The sequence below is a fragment of the Schistocerca gregaria genome, chromosome 4 (genome assembly GCF_023897955.1).
Source record: "Schistocerca gregaria isolate iqSchGreg1 chromosome 4, iqSchGreg1.2, whole genome shotgun sequence".
Taxonomy (NCBI): domain Eukaryota; kingdom Metazoa; phylum Arthropoda; class Insecta; order Orthoptera; family Acrididae; genus Schistocerca; species Schistocerca gregaria.
In genome coordinates this window covers 251,306,863-251,325,769 of record NC_064923.1, presented here as the reverse complement: position 1 = coordinate 251,325,769, position 18,907 = coordinate 251,306,863, and the positions used below count along the sequence as shown (strand labels likewise).

The 18,907-nt window shown below is 43.3% G+C and overlaps 1 protein-coding gene across 1 annotated transcript in view; it reads left to right on the top strand.

The window, feature by feature from the left end:
• The window catches only part of LOC126268061 (carboxypeptidase B-like), a 105,856-nt gene that overhangs the window by 10,309 nt on the left and 76,640 nt on the right, over positions 1 to 18,907 (top strand). The window contains exons 2-3 of the mRNA XM_049973496.1: positions 4,886 to 4,982; positions 8,109 to 8,414. Coding sequence (XP_049829453.1) covers positions 4,886 to 4,982; positions 8,109 to 8,414 — 403 coding nt within the window. The remainder of the gene's footprint in view (positions 1 to 4,885; positions 4,983 to 8,108; positions 8,415 to 18,907) is intronic.

The following is an 18,907-nucleotide window of genomic DNA, read 5'->3' as shown; positions in this document are numbered from 1 at the left end:
GACCGATGGATTGGTAGAGGCAGACCAATTCCATGGCCTCCGCGCTCTCCTGACCTCAACCCTCTTGACTTTCATTTATGGGGGCATTTGAAAGCTCTTGTCTACGCAACCCCGGTACCAAATGTAGGGACTCTTCGTGCTCGTATTGTGGACGGCTCTGATACAATACGCCATTCTCCAGGGATGCATCGGCGCAACAGGCATTCCATGCAACGGAGGGTGGATGCATGTATCCTTGCTAACGGAGGACATTGTGAACATTTCCTGTAACAAAGTGTTTGAAGTCACGCTGGTACGTTCTGTTACTGTGTGTTTCCATTCCATGATTAACGTGATTTGAAGAGAAGTAATGAAATGAGCTCTAACATGGAAAGTAAGAGTTTGCGGACACATGTCCACATAACATATTCTATTTCTTTGTGTGTGAGGAATGTTTCCTGGAAGTTTGGCCGTACCTTTTTGTAACACCCTATATATACAGTCCTGGAAATGGAAAAAAAGAACACATTGACACCGGTGTGTCAGACCCACCATACTTGCTCCGGACACTGCGAGAGGGCTGTACAAGCAATGATCACACGCACGGCACAGCGGACACACCAGGAACCGCGGTGTTGGCCGTCGAATGGCGCTAGCTGCGCAGCATTTATGCACCGCCGCCGTCAGTGTCAGCCAGTTTGCCGTGGAATACGGAGCTCCATCGCAGTCTTTAACACTGGTAGCATGCCGCGACAGCGTGGACGTGAACCGTATGTGCAGTTGACGGACTTTGAGCGAGGGTGTATAGTGGGCATGCGGGAGGCCGGGTGGACGTACCGCCGAATTGCTCAACACGTGGGGCGTGAGGTCTCCACAGTACATCGATGTTGTCGTCAGTGGTCGGCGGAAGGTGCACGTGCCCGTCGACCTGGGACCGGACCGCAGCGACACACGGATGCACGCCAAGACCGTAGGATCCTACGCAGTGCCGTAGGGGACCGCACCGCCACTTCCCAGCAAATTAGGGACACTGTTGCTCCTGGGGTATCGGCGAGGACCATTCGCAACCGTCTCCATGAAGCTGGGCTACGGTCTCGCACACCGTTAGGCCGTCTTCCGCTCACGCCCCAACATCGTGCAGCCCGCCTCCAGTGGTGTCGCGACAGGCGTGAATGGAGGGACGAATGGAGACGTGTCGTCTTCAGCGATGAGAGTCGCTTCTGCCTTGGTGCCAATCATGGTCGTATGCGTGTTTGGCGCCGTGCAGGTGAGCGCCACAATCAGGACTGCATACGACCGAGGCACACAGGGCCAACACCCGGCATCATGGTGTGGGGAGCGATCTCCTACACTGGCCGTACATATCTGGTGATCGTCGAGGGGACACTGAATAGTGCACGGTACATCCAAACCGTCATCGAACCCATCGTTCTACCATTCCTAGACCAGCAAGGGAACTTGCTGTTCCAACTGGACAATGCACATCCGCATGTATCCCGTGCCACCCAACGTGCTCTAGAAGGTGTAAATCAACTACCCTGGCCAGCAAGATCTCCGGATCTGTCCCCCATTGAACATGTTTGGGAGTGGATGAAGCGTCGTCTCACGCGGTCTGCACCTCCAGCACGAACGCTGGTCCAACTGAGGCGCCAGGTGGAAATGGCATGGCAAGCCGTTCCACAGGACTACATCCAGCATCTGTATGATCGTCTCCATGGGAGAATAGCAGCCTGCATTGCTGCGAAAGGTGGATATACACTGTACTAGTGCCGACATTGTGCATGCTCTGTTGCCTGTGTCTATGTGCCTGTGGTTCTGTCAGTGTGATCATGTGTTGTATCTGACCCCAGGAATGTGTCAATAAAGTTTCCCCTTCCTGGGACAATGAATTCACGGTGTTCTTATTTCAATTTCCAGGAGTGTATATATATGAAGGGGTAAGATTATTTTGCCGGCCGCGGTGGCCGTGTGGTTCTGGCGCTGCAGCCCGGAACCGCGGGACTACTACGGTCGCAGGTTCGAATCCTGCCTCGAGCATGGGTGTGTGTGATGTCCTTAGCTTAGTTTTAAGTAGTTCTACGTTCTAGGGGAGTCCCATAGTGCTCAGAGCTATTTGAACCATTTTTTTAAAGATTATTTTATTTTATCTTATCGTTTCCTTGATTAAGTGTAGTAGGGAGCCTGTGCTGATGTGTGTTAGTTCATTTGTCACATGTTTTGTTTTCAACTTTGGCTTTCTGAATGTGGACGTTTTCTTGCGTTTGTGTAAGATGTTTGTCATGGTTGTTTATTCTCATTATTTTCATTCCTTTTCCATGTTTGTAGGACGGTGGTTATGATGTATTAAATGTTCTGCAAATGTGGAATGGTTTGTTTCGTACTTCCAACATCTGATATGATATGTTCTTTGTATCGTGTTTTAAACTTCCTACATGCCATGCCTATGTGTACTGCATCGCAACTTTGACATTCAAGTTTATATGTTCCTGATTGTTGGAATTTGTCCCTCTTGGTAGCTGGTTGGCTTAGGCAAACCCTTCAGTCACACACAGACAAGCGCAGCCACACACAGAGCACAAAAATAATTATATCACACCAAAACACACTGACATACGCAAATGTGGTGTGCTGTGGAATGTGGGGAAAAAACCGCAAATTGGCATTCATAAGAAGAAGAATAACACCAAATATGTAACAGGAGCGAAATATGTAGGAAATCGTATAAGAAACCTGCAAATACAAAAAAATGGTTCAAATGGCTCTGAGCACTACGGGACTTAACATCTGAGGTCATCAGTCCCCTAGAACTTAGCACTACTTAAACCTAACTAACCTAAGGACATCACACACACCCATTCCCGAGGCAGGATTCGAACCTGCGACCGTAGCGGTCGCGCGGTTCCAGATTGACGCGCCTAGAACCGCTCGGCGACACCGGCCAGCCCTGCAAGTACAGTTCGGAACATTACTACTTAATAGGAAATACCAACCACAAAAACTGTTTATAACTTATAGGTACAGAGACCAAAATGTAAATTAAAGAGCGAAGATATGTACATATCCAGGCCACTGATGATGCCTTGCAGAAAATAAAGGCGAAATGCATATGGCACTAAAATTGTGTTGCTGTCAGACGACCCATAAGTAAAAATTATCAATATACCGTAATATTACACGCAACTGAGGAAGACAGGACTACAAAAGTTGAAGTGTGCGTAAAAGTTGAAAGAAACTTGCATTTTTAACAATATGGGAAAGAGGGCTAGAAAAATATTAGAAAGACGTGGAAAGTGTCAGAAAACGAAAAACCAACAACCAGCAGTAAAGGACAAATATATTGCATTATACCAAAAGAGATGCAAAATTGTCGAATATCAGACCGCCGCAGTGGTGTCAGCAGTTCCCGTCAGATCACCGGAATTAAGTGCTGTTGGTCTTGGCTAACACCTGACTGTGTCACTGTCCAGCTCTGTGGAGCGCTGTTGGCAAGCAGGGCACTCTCAGCCCTTGTGAGGCCAGTTGAGGAGCTTCTTGATCGAGAAGTGGCGGCTCCGGTCACGAAAACTGACAACGGCCGGGAGAGCGATGTGCTGACCACATGCCACTCTAATCCATATCCAATGACGCCTGCCGGCAGTTGATGACACGGCGGTCGATTGGTGCAGTTGGGTCTTCCGCGGCCAGTTCGTATGGAGTTTAGTTTTTCTTTTCAAGCCGTTTTTTTCAGAAAGAATTTTAATTCTGAATCTAATTGTCAGACATTAAAAAATTCATAATAAGATGACTTCTAAAAAGATCTTAGAACTTCGTTGGTTGTAAAATTCTTTACCTTATTCTGAAAGACTCGATCTCAAGAACACTGCACATATTAGTGACATACTAAATGGTACAGTATCTAAGGTAGAATTGGGGGAGAGATTTTGGAACATTTGACAAGATGATGGACTCTCTTCATTACTTTCAAGCTACGTCTCAGAAAAAGTGATCAAAAAACTAAAATCGGAGCTTAAATTTGACGAATCAGCCAAATCAGGACGGACCCGCATTACGGTAGACTATGTAGCTTTTGCAGACGACCTAGTGACTATGTTAGTACAATACAACTGTTTAAAAAAACAGTACAAACTGCAGGTCTCCAAATGTCATTTAAAACAACAAAATTCTCAAAACTAAATACGGGAAAATCGTGAGACTTTTCTCAGTTCAAATACATAGGTGAAACCATACATGAGATTGACCTGTAAAAGATTGGTTACCAAATTCATTGCCACATAATGGAAACAGCCTTCAGACTTAAAAATACATTCCTAACAAAGATGTATATCAAAATTTACAAAATTCATCCATTACAACATAGTCATCAAATGAGAGTATGGGACTGAAAGACTCACTTTCAACATAAAGAGAAACACTGAAGAAACCCAAAAGAGATAACGAAAAGCAAACTGGAAAATTTTAGCTCCGAAGTAGGAATATAAAGTATAAGAGCAAATAGATAAATTGAGAAGTGAAGTAACATGTTGTAAGATATGGAAAAACGCATCTTAAAATTCTATTGAAATATTAAAAGAATGTATCCAACCACATTACCTATGAAGGCTATGAAAGTCTACAAAAGACCCGGTAATGCTTAATGGAAACAATGAAATGGATCGATGCAGTAAAATAAGTGACCTGTCATAAAAGCCCAAGGAGGCCGGAATAGTTTTGTCTGACGAGCGGAAAAGAGCCCATTCTGAGAAAACGACAGTAATATGAGCACAAAGGAAAGCTAAAACAAAAATCAGATAATGGCTTTTGTTGTAATTTTCGTGTGTTAGTAATATTTATATTAAGATAAAGATAAATTATTTTACAAACAGAAACGTTTATATGCCGTGCAAATAATATCCATGCCGATTTCCAGGGTCTTGGAGAAGGAGCAAAATCAGGCGCAGGCGAAGCCTATCAACAGCAAGGACGACACTCGCATTTCATTCACCAAGTACGAACGCTACGATGATGTGAGTATCGCCAAAGCTAAGAATACATTGGATGGCCACCTACGACAGCCAAACGATGAAAATACAAAATGATTTATAGTAACGAACAAACTGGAAATATCTACCTAAACACAACTGGATTAATCCTTTGATATTTCTTTTGTAATTGGTGGAATAGTTTTGTTGGAACTGCTACGGGATCGTACGTGCCTTTTACCGAAACTAAATTGTTTCCGGTTTTGTAAGGGTGAATCACAAATAAATATTACGAGATTTCACAGAGCGAGGCGTTTGAGATGATTATTTTCAGAATCGTTGTAGTACGGCTAACACTTCAGCATAACTACAATGGTTTCCAATCTTCATTTCATCGTCAGAGCAAGGTACCGATTCCTGTGTGGAGATATTTCCACGCAGTTTACGTTGCCACGTCATGTTAGAGAGTAAAACAGCTTCATGGACACGTGACATTGATAATGACACTGATTTTACTGAAACTGGGTGTCAGTCCAATAACTCTCATTAGAAGCGCCATAATAGCTAATGTGGGATCATGGTTGACTGTGGTGGTTATTATCAAATGTTCAAATGTGTGAAATCTTATGGGACTTAACTGCTAAGGTCATCAGTCCCTAAGCTTACACACTACTTAACCTAAATTATCCTAAGGACAAACACACACACCCATGCCCGAGGGAGGACTCGAACCTCCGCCGGGACCAGCCGCACAGGGTTATTATTATACAAAAACATTATGGCTACTGTGGGAAGATGGGATCATTTCCAACAATTCCACTTCGAGACTATAATCAATAATCAATAATTTCTGGTGTATTGTTTTGATTGCTCCTTTTCAAGTGTCAAGTGTCATAGAATACTCATAAAGATGTGTAATCATTCCAATATCAAGTTGTTGCGCGAGTGCGTCAGACATAATAGCAATGCCAGTCATTCTTTGCCTATTTGGAAGTTGAGATGAGTTACTCGCTGAATTTCTCTTGAACGGTAATGCGAGTGTTTGCCATGAGATGCCGAGATCGTTACGAACTGAGCGAAATTGCCAGGATCGTACTCACACACATATAGTGTATGCCATTCGTTGTCAGTTACGATGCACGTACCTGGTGGACCCAGTCGCATCTTGCTGTTCATACTGGGTTCAGTCTCTATCCAAATCTACCAAGTGAGGTAGCACAGTTTTTAGCACACTGGGGTTACATTCTGGAGGACGACAGTTCAAAACCCGTTCGGCCAGCCTGAATTAGGTTTTCCGTGATTTCTCTAAACCACTTAACGCAAATGCTGGGATCGTTCCTTTGAAAGGACAATACCGAGTCCCTTCCCCACTCTCCCTTGATTGTAGCTTGTGCTGCGACATTGATCACCTCGATGTCGACGGAACGTTAAACTGTAATCTTCCTTATATCTGCTCTAAATCTGTGCCTCAGACCCGAGCCTCTCCCTCTAACCTGAATTCTAACTACACTCTCTACCATTCTGACATCAACAGAGAGGTGCTCCTTAGACGCATCTAACTGAACACAATTCGTATTCCTGCTTTGGAGTGTATAACCGGAACTCAGCGACATTCCGGCAGATAGAACGCGACTCCGATTCGATATGGAGGAGTGTAACACGCATGTAAAAGTAAATTCCCTGTCTCCAAGTTTTAACCGTCGATGTAACAACAGCTGGAAAAGAATACAGACAGATACAATCAAATCTGATCCTCATTTAGAGTATCAGTTTGATTTAAACTTTTCTCATGTCTACTGCAACTCCTTACCCGAAGTACTTAACGTATGACCACTCGCTAAATATACTGATTCAAATCCTGGCGAGGAATTGGAAAATAGATTATTTCTCTTTACTGTAAGATAACAGTTGTGCAGACTACTCGAATGAAAATATTATAATACTAACAGTAATAAAAAAGATTTTTATCATAGTTAACGATTTGACGCATATTGACACAGTGCATTCCGTACATACATAAGCATCCATGTTGATTTTGCAAGTTTTCTAATGTCACCTACCAATGATTTATTAGGTTACTGCTTCGGACCTTTTTCATTCATACCAACAATGCCACAAACTGCATCTCAACAGCTTTACTCCTAGGTGCAAAAAGTGGTACCCTTCCATCACTTTTGCAAAATCCCAGGCGATAATTGTAGGAAAAATCACGCTACAGACCTTTAACTGACAATACACAACTTTCTAATCCACGCGACTGAAACATTAAAATATCATGGACTGAAACCCCATTAAAAACTTCACCTACGAACCATCAAAAAGAACGCCCGCAGTAGACCAAAACTACTCGTAGAAACCAGCTGGGCGCGGAGATTAAATCACACAACCATCACCTTCACTTACAAGACTATCTGCTTCATCCTTACATGTTCCAATGTATTTAGTGAAGATGAGTAGGGACAAAATGAAATGATCGTATGGCATTGCCGACCGGGAGGCCCATCCGGGAAAGTTCGGCCGCCGAGTGTGAGTCTTATTTCATTCGACGCCACGCTGGGCAACTCGCTTGCCGGTGATGAGGATGAACTGATTATGAGGACAACACAATAGCCAGTCGACGAGCGGAGAACATCTCCAACTAAACTGCGAATCGAACTCGGGCCCGCTGCAAGGTAGGTAAGCACGTAACCACTCAGCTAAGCAGACGTACAAGACTAGGGAATCTCCCCACAACCTGCTCTGCGTCAGTGTTCCAGGTTAAGTATTGAACCTCTATTCGGTGAGTCATAGTGCGAGCACGTGACCCTGTTGATGGCAATCCGCCCGCCCAGTGTGAGACGCTTATCCTGTATACCTCTTAGTACTACTTGAAAGGGATAGTCTAACAACATTGTGGTGCACTATATGATGGCAGCATGTTTCACCATCTTCGTATCATTGAGTAAATAGTCATCCATAATCTCACAACAATACACTATAGAATCACTCATCACAGGTTGCTGTACGCTACTGATATGCACTTTATAAGTCGTAACAGGTCATAGGGAGGAAACTGCACAGCATCTGTACTTTACCATCTGTACTCCACAGGAGACACCAGTATGGTATTCACGGGATGTCCCTAAGGCGACTAAGTATGAAATGCGTAACATTCTCACTTCGGTTTTACAGATTCGGAAGTACTTGTCGCAGTTGGAATCAAGCTATCCCCGTACAGTGACTGTGCAGGCCATCGGAAACACATCCGAGGGACGCCCTATAGATATCATCCAGATATCCTCTGGAGGGGGCGGCAGCAGGCCCGTCATCCTGATCGACGCGGGCATCCACGCCAGGGAGTGGATCGCGCCAGCTGCCGCTCTCTACGTCATCAACCAGCTGGTCGAGAACGCAACGGCGAGTTCGCTCACAGGCAGCGTCGACTGGCACATCATCCCTTTGCTCAACCCTGATGGCTACGAGTACTCTCTCACAAAGGTAATGAATACTTGGATCTCTCACAATCTACCTTAAGACTGTTACTTACCTAGATACTACATTACAATAAAACCACTCAGTTGGAGTGGCTCTATTTAATTATTTACTTGTTGAGTTAGCTCATCTTGTCAACGCTGAGGCCATTATAAGTCGTCTTCTATCTGTGCAGAAACTTATCATAAAATGATCTAATACATGTTTTATTCCCTCCATTTTTTGATCTGAAACCTTTTTCTCGGTATCCTTTTCACCATAGGAATAATCGACGTACAGTCACCTTTGTAATGGAGGAAAAGTACACCAGCATCCACAGTTACTGTAACAGCACGTACACCACAGCCCCATTGCGGTAATGGGACACATAACAAGCTCTTCTACTGTACTATATGCAAAATTAGTGTTACTCCTTTCATAGGATTGATTGATCGTGATGGTGTTTCTCAAGGATAATAAGTATCGGACTTCGTTTCTTGACGAACCAATAAACAGAGTTCGAATCTAAATTACTCATGTAATAATAACAGAATGTGACCAAAAGTCAAAACCGGACAATTAATTCAAAGTAATTGTTAATAACATTTTTGTGACATCTTCCAGAGATCATGATGCCACACCAAAGTCGGCAACGCGAATCGATACCGCAGACATTATTAGCGAGGGCTCGCTGGAGTTTGTAACGACGTATGAGAGGGGCTGCTGAGGCCCACACCTCCCCCTCCCCCTCCCTCAGCATAGCAGTGCCCTCACGCTGAGGTCAGCATAGTGCCAATCTAGCAAGAGCTCAGCTCCAGCTGGAGACCCCCACCTTCGCAGTTGATGTCATCGATTAAGACTAAGTTTCTGATGACACGTACTTCGTAAATACTGCATTTTGTACCTCAGGAGAAGAGTTTGTTAACAAGTGCTTGAAGTGATGCTTTACTAGTCAATGTCAGTCGTAATTATCAAGCACTCCTGTGACAACAGTCTGTGTCAACGTTAATCATATCTTTTATTCATTTACATAATAAAGTGAACTAATATTTCAAGTCTTCTAGTTTGTTGAGCCTTCTCCCAGACCAATCAAAGAACTCACAGTTGTGGCCGGACGAAAGTAACTTCTTCTGGTCATGACATTTTTAAAACTCAGAAATGAAATATAAGCTCTTAACTTTTGGAACCTTACGAGAACATGCCACCAACATCAATCATTCATCACCTCTGTAAACATCGGTATCGTTATTCGTGCATAAAGTAATCAATATTACCAGACTGCAACATTTACTAGCTAATGAGTTTAGTAAACATAGTACTCTTTAATAAAAATTGATTAATTACTGACAAACACAGTGCCTGGGCTATGGGGTCCTAAATCTGTTATGACTTTCAACAACACTTTAAGATGCACTTTTCATATAAATTTAGGTATGGCACAGATAACACGCTTTGTAATAATACCTTAATCTAAATTAAGCGAATTTGAACCTTAATTTTCGGCAGCTACTTGACTCTGATATCACAGGGAGAAATTTCAGTAGCATCGTATATCTCACATTGAAAGTGAGATTTCACTCAATATTTTGATCACGTTAGCAATTAATGCATTCAAAAGTTCACTTAAATATTTTCACACTTTACTCACTCGGAAATACACTATTTGATCAAAAGCATCCGGACACCTGGCTGAAAATTACTTATAAGTTCGTGGCGCCTTCCATCGGTAATGCTAGCTCACCCTTAGCCTTGATTACACATTCCACTTTCGCAGGCATACGTTCAATCAGGTGCTGGAGGGTCTGTTGGGGAATGGCTGGCGTTCTCCACGAAGTGCTGCACTGAGGAGAGGTATAGATGTCGTTCGGTGAGGCCTGCCACGAAGTCGGCGTTCCAAAACATCTCAAAGGTGTTCTACACTATTCAGGCCAGGACTCTGTGCAGGCCAGTCCATTACAGGAACGTTATTGTCGTGTAACCGCTCCCCCACAGGCCGTGCACTATGAACAGGTACTTGACCGTGTTGAAAGATGCAATCGCCATCCCAGAATTGTTCTTCAACAGTGGGAAGCAAGATGGTGTTTAAAACATCGATGTAGGCCTATGCTGTGCCAAGCAAAACAACAAGGAGTGCAAGCCCTCTCCATGAAAAACACCACCACACAATAACACCACCGCCTCACAATTTTACTGTTGGCACTACATGCGCTGGCAGATGACGTTCACCTGGCAATCGCTATTCCCACACCCTGCCACCAGATGGTCACATTGTGTACCATGATTCGTCACTCCACACAACGTTTATCCACTGTTCGATCGTCCAATGTTTACACTCCAGACACCAAGTGAGGCGTCGTTTGGCATTTACCGCCATGATGTGTGGCTTATGAACAGCCGCTCGAGCATCAAATCCAACTTTTTTTCACCTCCGGCCAAACTGTCATAGTACTTGCAGTGGATCCTGGTGCAGTTTGGAATTCCTGTGTGATGGCCTGGATAGTCGTATGCCTATTACACATTACGACCCTGTTCAACTGTCGGCGGTCTCTGTCAGTGAACGGACGAGATCGGCCTGTATGCTTTTGTGCTGTACGTGTCCATTCACTTTTCCGCTTCAGTGTCACATCGGAAACAGTGGACCTAGGGGTGTATAGGAGTGTGTAAATCTCGCGTACAGATGTATGACGCAAGTGACACCCAATCACCTGACCACGTTCGAAGTCCGTGAGTTTTGCGGAGCGCCCCATTCTGCTCTCTCACGATGTCTAATGGCTACTGAGGACGCCGACGTGCAATACCTGACAGTAGGTGGCAGCAATATGCACCTAACATGAAAAACAGATGTTTTGAGGGTGTCCGGATACTTTTGATCACATAGTGTACTTAGGATGAGTATCAGTAACCTATCACTGGTGACATGACTTGGGATTACGATGTTTTCTAGATAGACATGCGTTAAAATTCACACATATACCAGGTGTAGAAGTATGAAACCGAAATTTTTTTCTTCGTGGTGCTGTCCGTTAGTGTAGGGCCTTGAGACCGCGTCTGCAGCGCCATCTGCTTCCTGTAACGGCTGAAGAGGAATGTCAACACACAGTAACCCAAGTTCCGTACATCGGTATCTGTTTCAAACCCTTAAAATGTCAAATTTTGTGCCTACGAACTAGGATTTGCGGACAGCGTTGGTTCTCTGTTATCATTTGAAGAAAACTGCTACCGAATCGCATCTAATGCTTGTCGAAGCTTTTGGCGAACATAATTTTGGGAAACACAGTGTTTTAAGTGGTTCAAAAAGTTCAAAAGTGGCAATTTTGAGGTGAGAAACGACGAGCGCCGGAAAGCACCGAAAAAGTTCGAACACAACGAATCACAGGCGCTATTGGATGAAGATGGTAGTTAAAATCAATAGGAACTTTCGGAACAATTGAATGTGACGCAAGAAGTCGTTTCTCTACGGTTGAAGAGTATCGGAAAGGTGGAGAAAGTGGGAAAATGCGTTCCTCATGAACTGAATGAAAGACAGCAAGCAAATCGAAAGACCACTTGTGAAATGTTGCTCGCCAGGTGCAAAAGAAAGTCGTTTTTCCATCGAATAGTAACAACTGGTGAAATATGGATATATTTAGAAAATGGGTAAATCATGGGTGAATCCAGGAATATCATCGACATCCATTCCAATCCACAATGGCTGTTAGATTTTCATTACCCTTTACGTACTGAATTACTCATTCAGTATCCTCATACACTTTCTCCATCTCTTTACCTTCGGCCTGCGACGTTGGTATGTATACTTGAACTACCTTTGTCAGTGTTGTTTTTCTGTCGATCCTTCTGAGCGCCACCCTATCACTGACATGCCCTACCTTCCGATTCATAGCGAATCCTGTTCCCGTCAAACCTTTCTCTGCTGCTATTGACATTACCGTATAGTCATCTGACCAGAAATCCTTGTCCTCTTTCCAGTGCAGTTCACTGAGCCCCACTATATCTAGACTGAGTCTTAGCATTTCGATTTTCACATTTTCTAGCTTCTCTACCAGGTTCAGGCTTCTGACATTCCACGCCCCAATTCGTAGAACGATATCCTTTCGTTGGTTATTCAGTCTTTTTCTTGTGGTCACCTCTCCCTTGGCAGTCCTTTCCCAGAGATCTGAATGGTGGCTAGTATGGAATCTTTCACAAATGGAGGGATTATCATTTGCTTTTACAGCTACAGACCATTTGTCCTGTGAATACACGTTATGTGTCTTTACTGTAGTGGTTTCCATTACCTTCTGCATCCTCATGCCGTTAATCAATGTTGATTCTTCAGACCTTTAGGTCAGTTTCCCATCCCAAGGGCTAGAGAGTGCTCTGAACCTCTATCTGCTCCCTTTGACAAGGCCGTTAGCAGAATGAGGGTGTCTTCTTACGCCGGAAGTATTCGGCCGCCAACGCTGATTATTATTCAGAATTTAAGCGCTGGCGGCGTTCGAAACCGCAAATGAGCATGTTTTATTGATCAAAGATGTCACCACAAGACCACGGCTTCACAATCTTGAAAGCTGGTATTGTCCAGTGGTTGAAATGGCAGAACAAAAACTGGATGTGGAAGGAATTAATCTTCAAGGGACGTACAAATGGCTAAACATCCTACCACATATCACTGATTAGTGTAAACGCACGGCTCACCAAACAATTAAGAATGGACATATTGATGTCCGCAATAATGGACTTTAAATACAGTATACAACAGTATTAAGGTGATGGATTCCTGCAAGCAGAAGTTCAACGCAGGTGATTGATTTTGTAGTACTTCGAACTACAAAACTGGCTTATCGAGATATCAAAGATGAAAAGAAAGTGACAGTGAAGAAATTCCAGACAGCTTTTACACAGAGAAATCACAGAAAAGCTGTGAACCGAACGCTTCCCACGTAGAGCGGATCTTAAGACGTCGAGGGAACAAGACACTGGTGAAATGACACAAGGCACAACAGTTGGGTGAACGCTCGCAACTTGGTGTATAGTAGGCCACACAAACCACAGACCAGGCAGTAACGTGACATGAGTGTTAGGAAACGTATCAACAGAGATCAAGGTGGTATTCTCGAGAATCTACCACTCAAACTTTATTTCCCTGGATAGAGTTTTTGTGGACTTGGAACGTAATTGAAACAGTGCCTAGCCCGTGTTGGTAAGGGAATTAATATCCTAGACAACGCATGCAAGAAGCACGACATTGCTTATGCTACAAATCAAGATCGTGGCATTGCAGATGAAACATTAGCTGTCAAGGCTAGGCAGATTCATCGAAGGAAGGACACTGGCATAAGACAACGAATTGCTGCATCCATGTTCGATACGGCAATATGTGCAAAACTGAAATTGGGTGCTGGGATAACCTTCAAGAAAATATTGACTGCATCTGGACACACACTAAAGAAGAAGGAAAAACCTATGGGATGTTAAAAAAAAGCATCAAATAAGCGTTGACAGCGGGGAAAGGTTCCTTGAGGCAGAGTGGAGGAAGGAAAAGACATATTAATACGCCCAAGATTCTGCCAATATCAAAGACACCTGGCGGAATAATTCCGTTTCTAATCCCTGCCTTTGCTGTGCTATCAGCCTTTGGTTCGTTAGCAGGACACCTGTTGCAATAACTCAAGCAGTAACGAATGCGCCAAACGTTGAGAAGCAATTACAAGAAGCTAAAAGGCATATTTTTGTCATGGGGGCCTTCGATATCAGTAAAGGCGTATCTTTAACCACATAGGAAATGGCTTGGATTGCACATATACAGAAAGGAAGCCCATAGCGATACTACCAGCCAGATCGCTTACAAACATAGATCTTCTTAAACTCGTCAGAAAACTGAAGTCCCAAAATTTCGTGGCGTGCTTATGCGGGTGTATTGCTTGAGGCAATGTGGAAATCCAAAGCATGTGGAATGGTCAATCTAGATGTTGTGTGAGGATATGAAACTCACTCAAAATACTATCTAATACTTTGACTCATTCGGCGGTTTAAGACCGCACAAAGAACTGCTTTGTTACTTCACTAGCAAGAACCAGGTGTTGTATAATTTTCGTAGCTACCAAGACGTCAATTCACACTTCTGTGGATATTTCTGCATCAAGATCCTCCTGAGAATTGCATTAAGACAGGCAGTATGCACTCCACTGCGCCATTTGAGGTCGTGTTGCGCCGTCATTCACTTTAACTGTAAAACAGGGTTCGCTTAAATTAAAAGCGAAATAGTTCCCTCCAGCAGATGTAAGCGGGAGCAAGTGTAGTATAGCATTGATCGGTCTGGAAACATACAACAGTATTGATAATGTCACTGAGCTAAACAATAAACTGCGTCTAGGGAACGGGGCTCCTACGACATTTACTATTTAGTTGCGTATATAAAACGATTCATAAAAGTATTTGAGGGACATGCAAACTTTAATACGTTCAAAACGGAAACACAAACAACAGAAGAGACAGGACAAGGTTTCTCAAGCCTACAAGTGCTAGTGCACAATACTGAAAACATTTAAAGAGTCGAATTAGCCAGTGGAAATACTGCCAATCAGTACGATTCGTGCCGTAACGACAGATTGCTGCATGCTGTATACGCACTATTTCCAATAGTGGGTCCTGTTTGTAAATGTACAGAGATTCCTAGTAATCCAATATATCTTGCTGTGACTGTTCAGACATTAGTCCACCTCGAACTGTATATCGTTGATCAGTACTAAAGTTAAATTATAGTACGTCTTCATCTAAAGCAAAATTGTGGGTATCAGGTACACTCAGCATACAAGACAACTTTTCACCGCAAACAAAACTGGAAAATACGCGAGGATTATGCGTATCTTATGTCAATTCGAGTGAAATCTCACGATGACATCACCCTATGTAGTAACTCCAGTTCAAAATGACAAGAATATCAGTAGCTACGATTATTACTCCCACAAAACGTTTACCTTAGCTATGTTTAATAATAACGATAAGGTATTAACACCTAATGAGGCCGCTGTATCATCAGTAATATGGTGTCTTACACGTATTGCATTCACCTTTCTATTTCACGAAATAAGATAAGAACTTAATAGAGTTGAAATCTAAAATACCAGAAACTTTAGGATCACATGTACAATTAATACATACATCTCTGCATCAATATCGTTCCTGAATGCTCTACAAAACGCAGGATGCTCCATAGACGAATAGGTAATTTCTTTAGTTTGTGAATTTCACTCAAAATGTTAGTGGGCTTCTTTGAAGACAGCAATCGTATGCAGGACCGGATTCTAGTTCAGAGCACTACAGATATCAACTCGTACATTCCATGACAAGGGAAATATGAATATAAAACTGTGCTGGATAAATTGATGTGCAAGCTACCTTACCTATTGCTCTCAGACGGAGAGAATCTCAAACTCCTACATGTTCTGGATTCATGGGTACAACTGCCCTTAACATTCTGTTCGTGGGAGTTGCTTGTGTATCCGACCCTTCCACAATCGTCTTGCCATGCATGGAGTCTTTAAGAGCCCTTGGTCAGCTAGAAACATCTCACTTTCTTATTGTGGCGCAGGCAGGAAGGGAATTCTGAAAATGATTCAAGCGTATTTTAGAACTGTAAACTGAGCAGTGCTAGAGTTTACCTAACTCCCAATTTTTCAATTCAATAATTTAAAGCAACAGATAATTTACTGGAGCTGAAACGATTAAAGACTATACATGATATGTACAAAAGATTTTATATCCATATTTGCAAGAGCGATGATGGTTTCAGATGCACACTTAGCCTGCAGGAGTTTAAGGAATTATTACTCATAGTGGTGATAGCGTGCTCAAAGCAACACGAGCGGTGAAGACTTGAAGTCTGGACATATCTACTGAATTCGAATCATCCCTGCAGGCGTTGCAGCATATGTATTAATACTGCATGATCAAATGGCTCTGAGCCCTATGGAACATCTTAGGTCATTAGTCCCCTAGAACTTAGAACTACTTAAACCTAACTAACCTAAGGGCATCACACACATCCATGCCCGAGGCAGTTTTCGAACCTGCGACCATAGCAGTCCCGCGGTTCCGGACTGAAGCGCCTAGAACCACACACACACCGCGGCCGGCTACTGCATTATCATTTCATAAACTACTCGCCACTAACAGTAATTGTGTGACTTGTGGTATAAAATATGTAGAGATATTACACAACATGTAATACATTACGCAAAAATGTCTCAAAGAGCAAAGAATGTTGCAGACTTCCAAGAGTTCTACGATGAATGCGGACAATTTGTGTTCACGGATGTGCCGTTCCTTGCATTCTCCAATATCGTACCAGTACTAAAGTGGTATTCCCAATTAAACTATTTCTTCACTCAAACCGTTCAACTCAGTGCAGCGTGCTAAAACTCGAAAAACAGCGGCGTGGTTGACACGATTTTACCTTACAAATCGCTGGTACAATGAACGAATGGTCTATGGAGATATGGTGTCGTCATTCTGATAATAGTAACAGCATAGTTTGCATCAAAGGTTGTGACAATATTTCCTTGCTTCAAGAAATTTGCAAATATGCATCTATGCAGGATCGGAAACAGAAGAATGTCCTGCCCTCAATCAGTTGAATAAGAGATACGGACAACATAGATTTATGAATGCTTCATAAGATATACAACTATAATTTATTTGGCTTATTAATAAACAAATTGCTTCTTTTTCTAAATTAGTCTTCGTGTTTATTTATTCACTTCCTACTTTTTTTCTGCCCCCTCGCTCACAGGTTTTAGCTGCGTAGTGAGTATTTAACTTACGCTTTCAGCTGTTCTTGCAAAGAAGCAGCTTGAGGGCTCTGCTAGGGAGCTGCACAGCGACTGTAGCTCATAAGCATCGAAATATTGTGAGTATACATGAGGGTTTTTTAGGCTAGGCTGTAGTTCAAAGAAAACTTGCCAGTCAAACGGCGTTCAGAATAAAAATACTCAACTGTCACAGTTTCTTCAGTAAACTGTCTGAGTATTCTTACTAAAGGTCCAGAATTTACTGTCCCCCTGGAAAGTTCTCGCGCTCGAATTATTACTGGAATCGAAAGCTGGCTGAAACTCGAAGTGTAAAACTGTGAGATGTTTAGCGAATCGTGGTACGTATTTCGGAAAGATAAATTAGAGGCCACGGAAGGGGAATCTCCATTGCAGATGACAAAAATATTGTCTCTGAGGTCGAAGTTGAGTGTGACAGCAAAGCCGTCTGGCCTAGGTGACACTAAGTTAATTGTTGGATGTTTTTTACCGGCCACCTCAGCAGTCAGTCATGAGAAAAGCTTTTGAACACATTTTCTGAAAATTATGTTGAGCAGCCTGCACGCAATGGAAATATCTTAGACCTTGTAGCTACCAATAGGCTGGACCTTGTCGACAATGTCAGTGTAGAAGCGGCGAATAGCGATCATGATGTGATTATAACAACTAGCGTTACGAAAGTTAATAAATCAGTCAAGAAGGCTAGGAGAATGTTTCTGCTAGATAGAGCAGATAAGCAGCTATTAACAACTCACGTAGACAGTGTCCGCCCCCGATAGCTGAGTGGTCAGCGCTACAGAGTGTCAGTCCTCAGGGCCCGGGTTAGATCCCTGGCTGGGTCGCAGATTTTCTCCGCTCAGGGACTGGGTGTTGCGTTGTCCTTATCATCATCATTTCACCCCCATCTAAGCGCAAGTCGCCGAAGTGGCGTCAAATCGAAAGACTTGCACCAGGCGAGCGGTCTACCCGACGGGAGGCCCTAGTCACACGACATAGACATTGAACTGTCATCGCTTAGTTCCAGTGTGATGGATGTAAAGGATGTATGAGCAAAGTTTAAGCAGATTGTAAATAATGGTCTGGAGATTTACGTGCCTAATAAGTGGGTAAAGGATGGAAAAGAGTACCATGCTTTAATAACGAAATTCGGCGGATGATGAGGAAGCAGAGAATGTTGCACTCTAGGTTCAAAAGGGGACGCACAAATGATGACAAGCGAAGATTAGTAGAGATTCGTGCGTCGATGAAAATGTCTATGCGCGAAGCATACAATAACTACTACCGTCACACTTTAGCAAAAGATCTGGAAGAGAACTGGAGAAAATTCTGGTCGTTTGTAAAATCGCTAAACCGGTCTAAGGCTTCCATCAGTCCCTTGTTGATCAGTCTGGTGTGGCAGCTGAAGACAGCAACACGAAAACCGAAGTTTTAAGTTTCAAGTTCAAGAAATCGTCCACACAGGAGGATCATATAAACAAAAATGGTTCAAATGGCTCTGAGCACTATGGGACTTAACGTCTGTGGTCATCAGTCCCCTAGAACATAGAACTACTTAAACCTAACTAACCTAAGGACATCATACACATCCATGCCCGAGGCAGGATTCGAACCTGCGACCGTAGCTGACGCGCGGTTCCAGACTGAGCGCCTAGAACCGCCAGACCACCGCAGCCGGCGATCATATAAACGTACCATTCTTTGATCATCGGACAAACTTCCGTGTGGACGAAATAG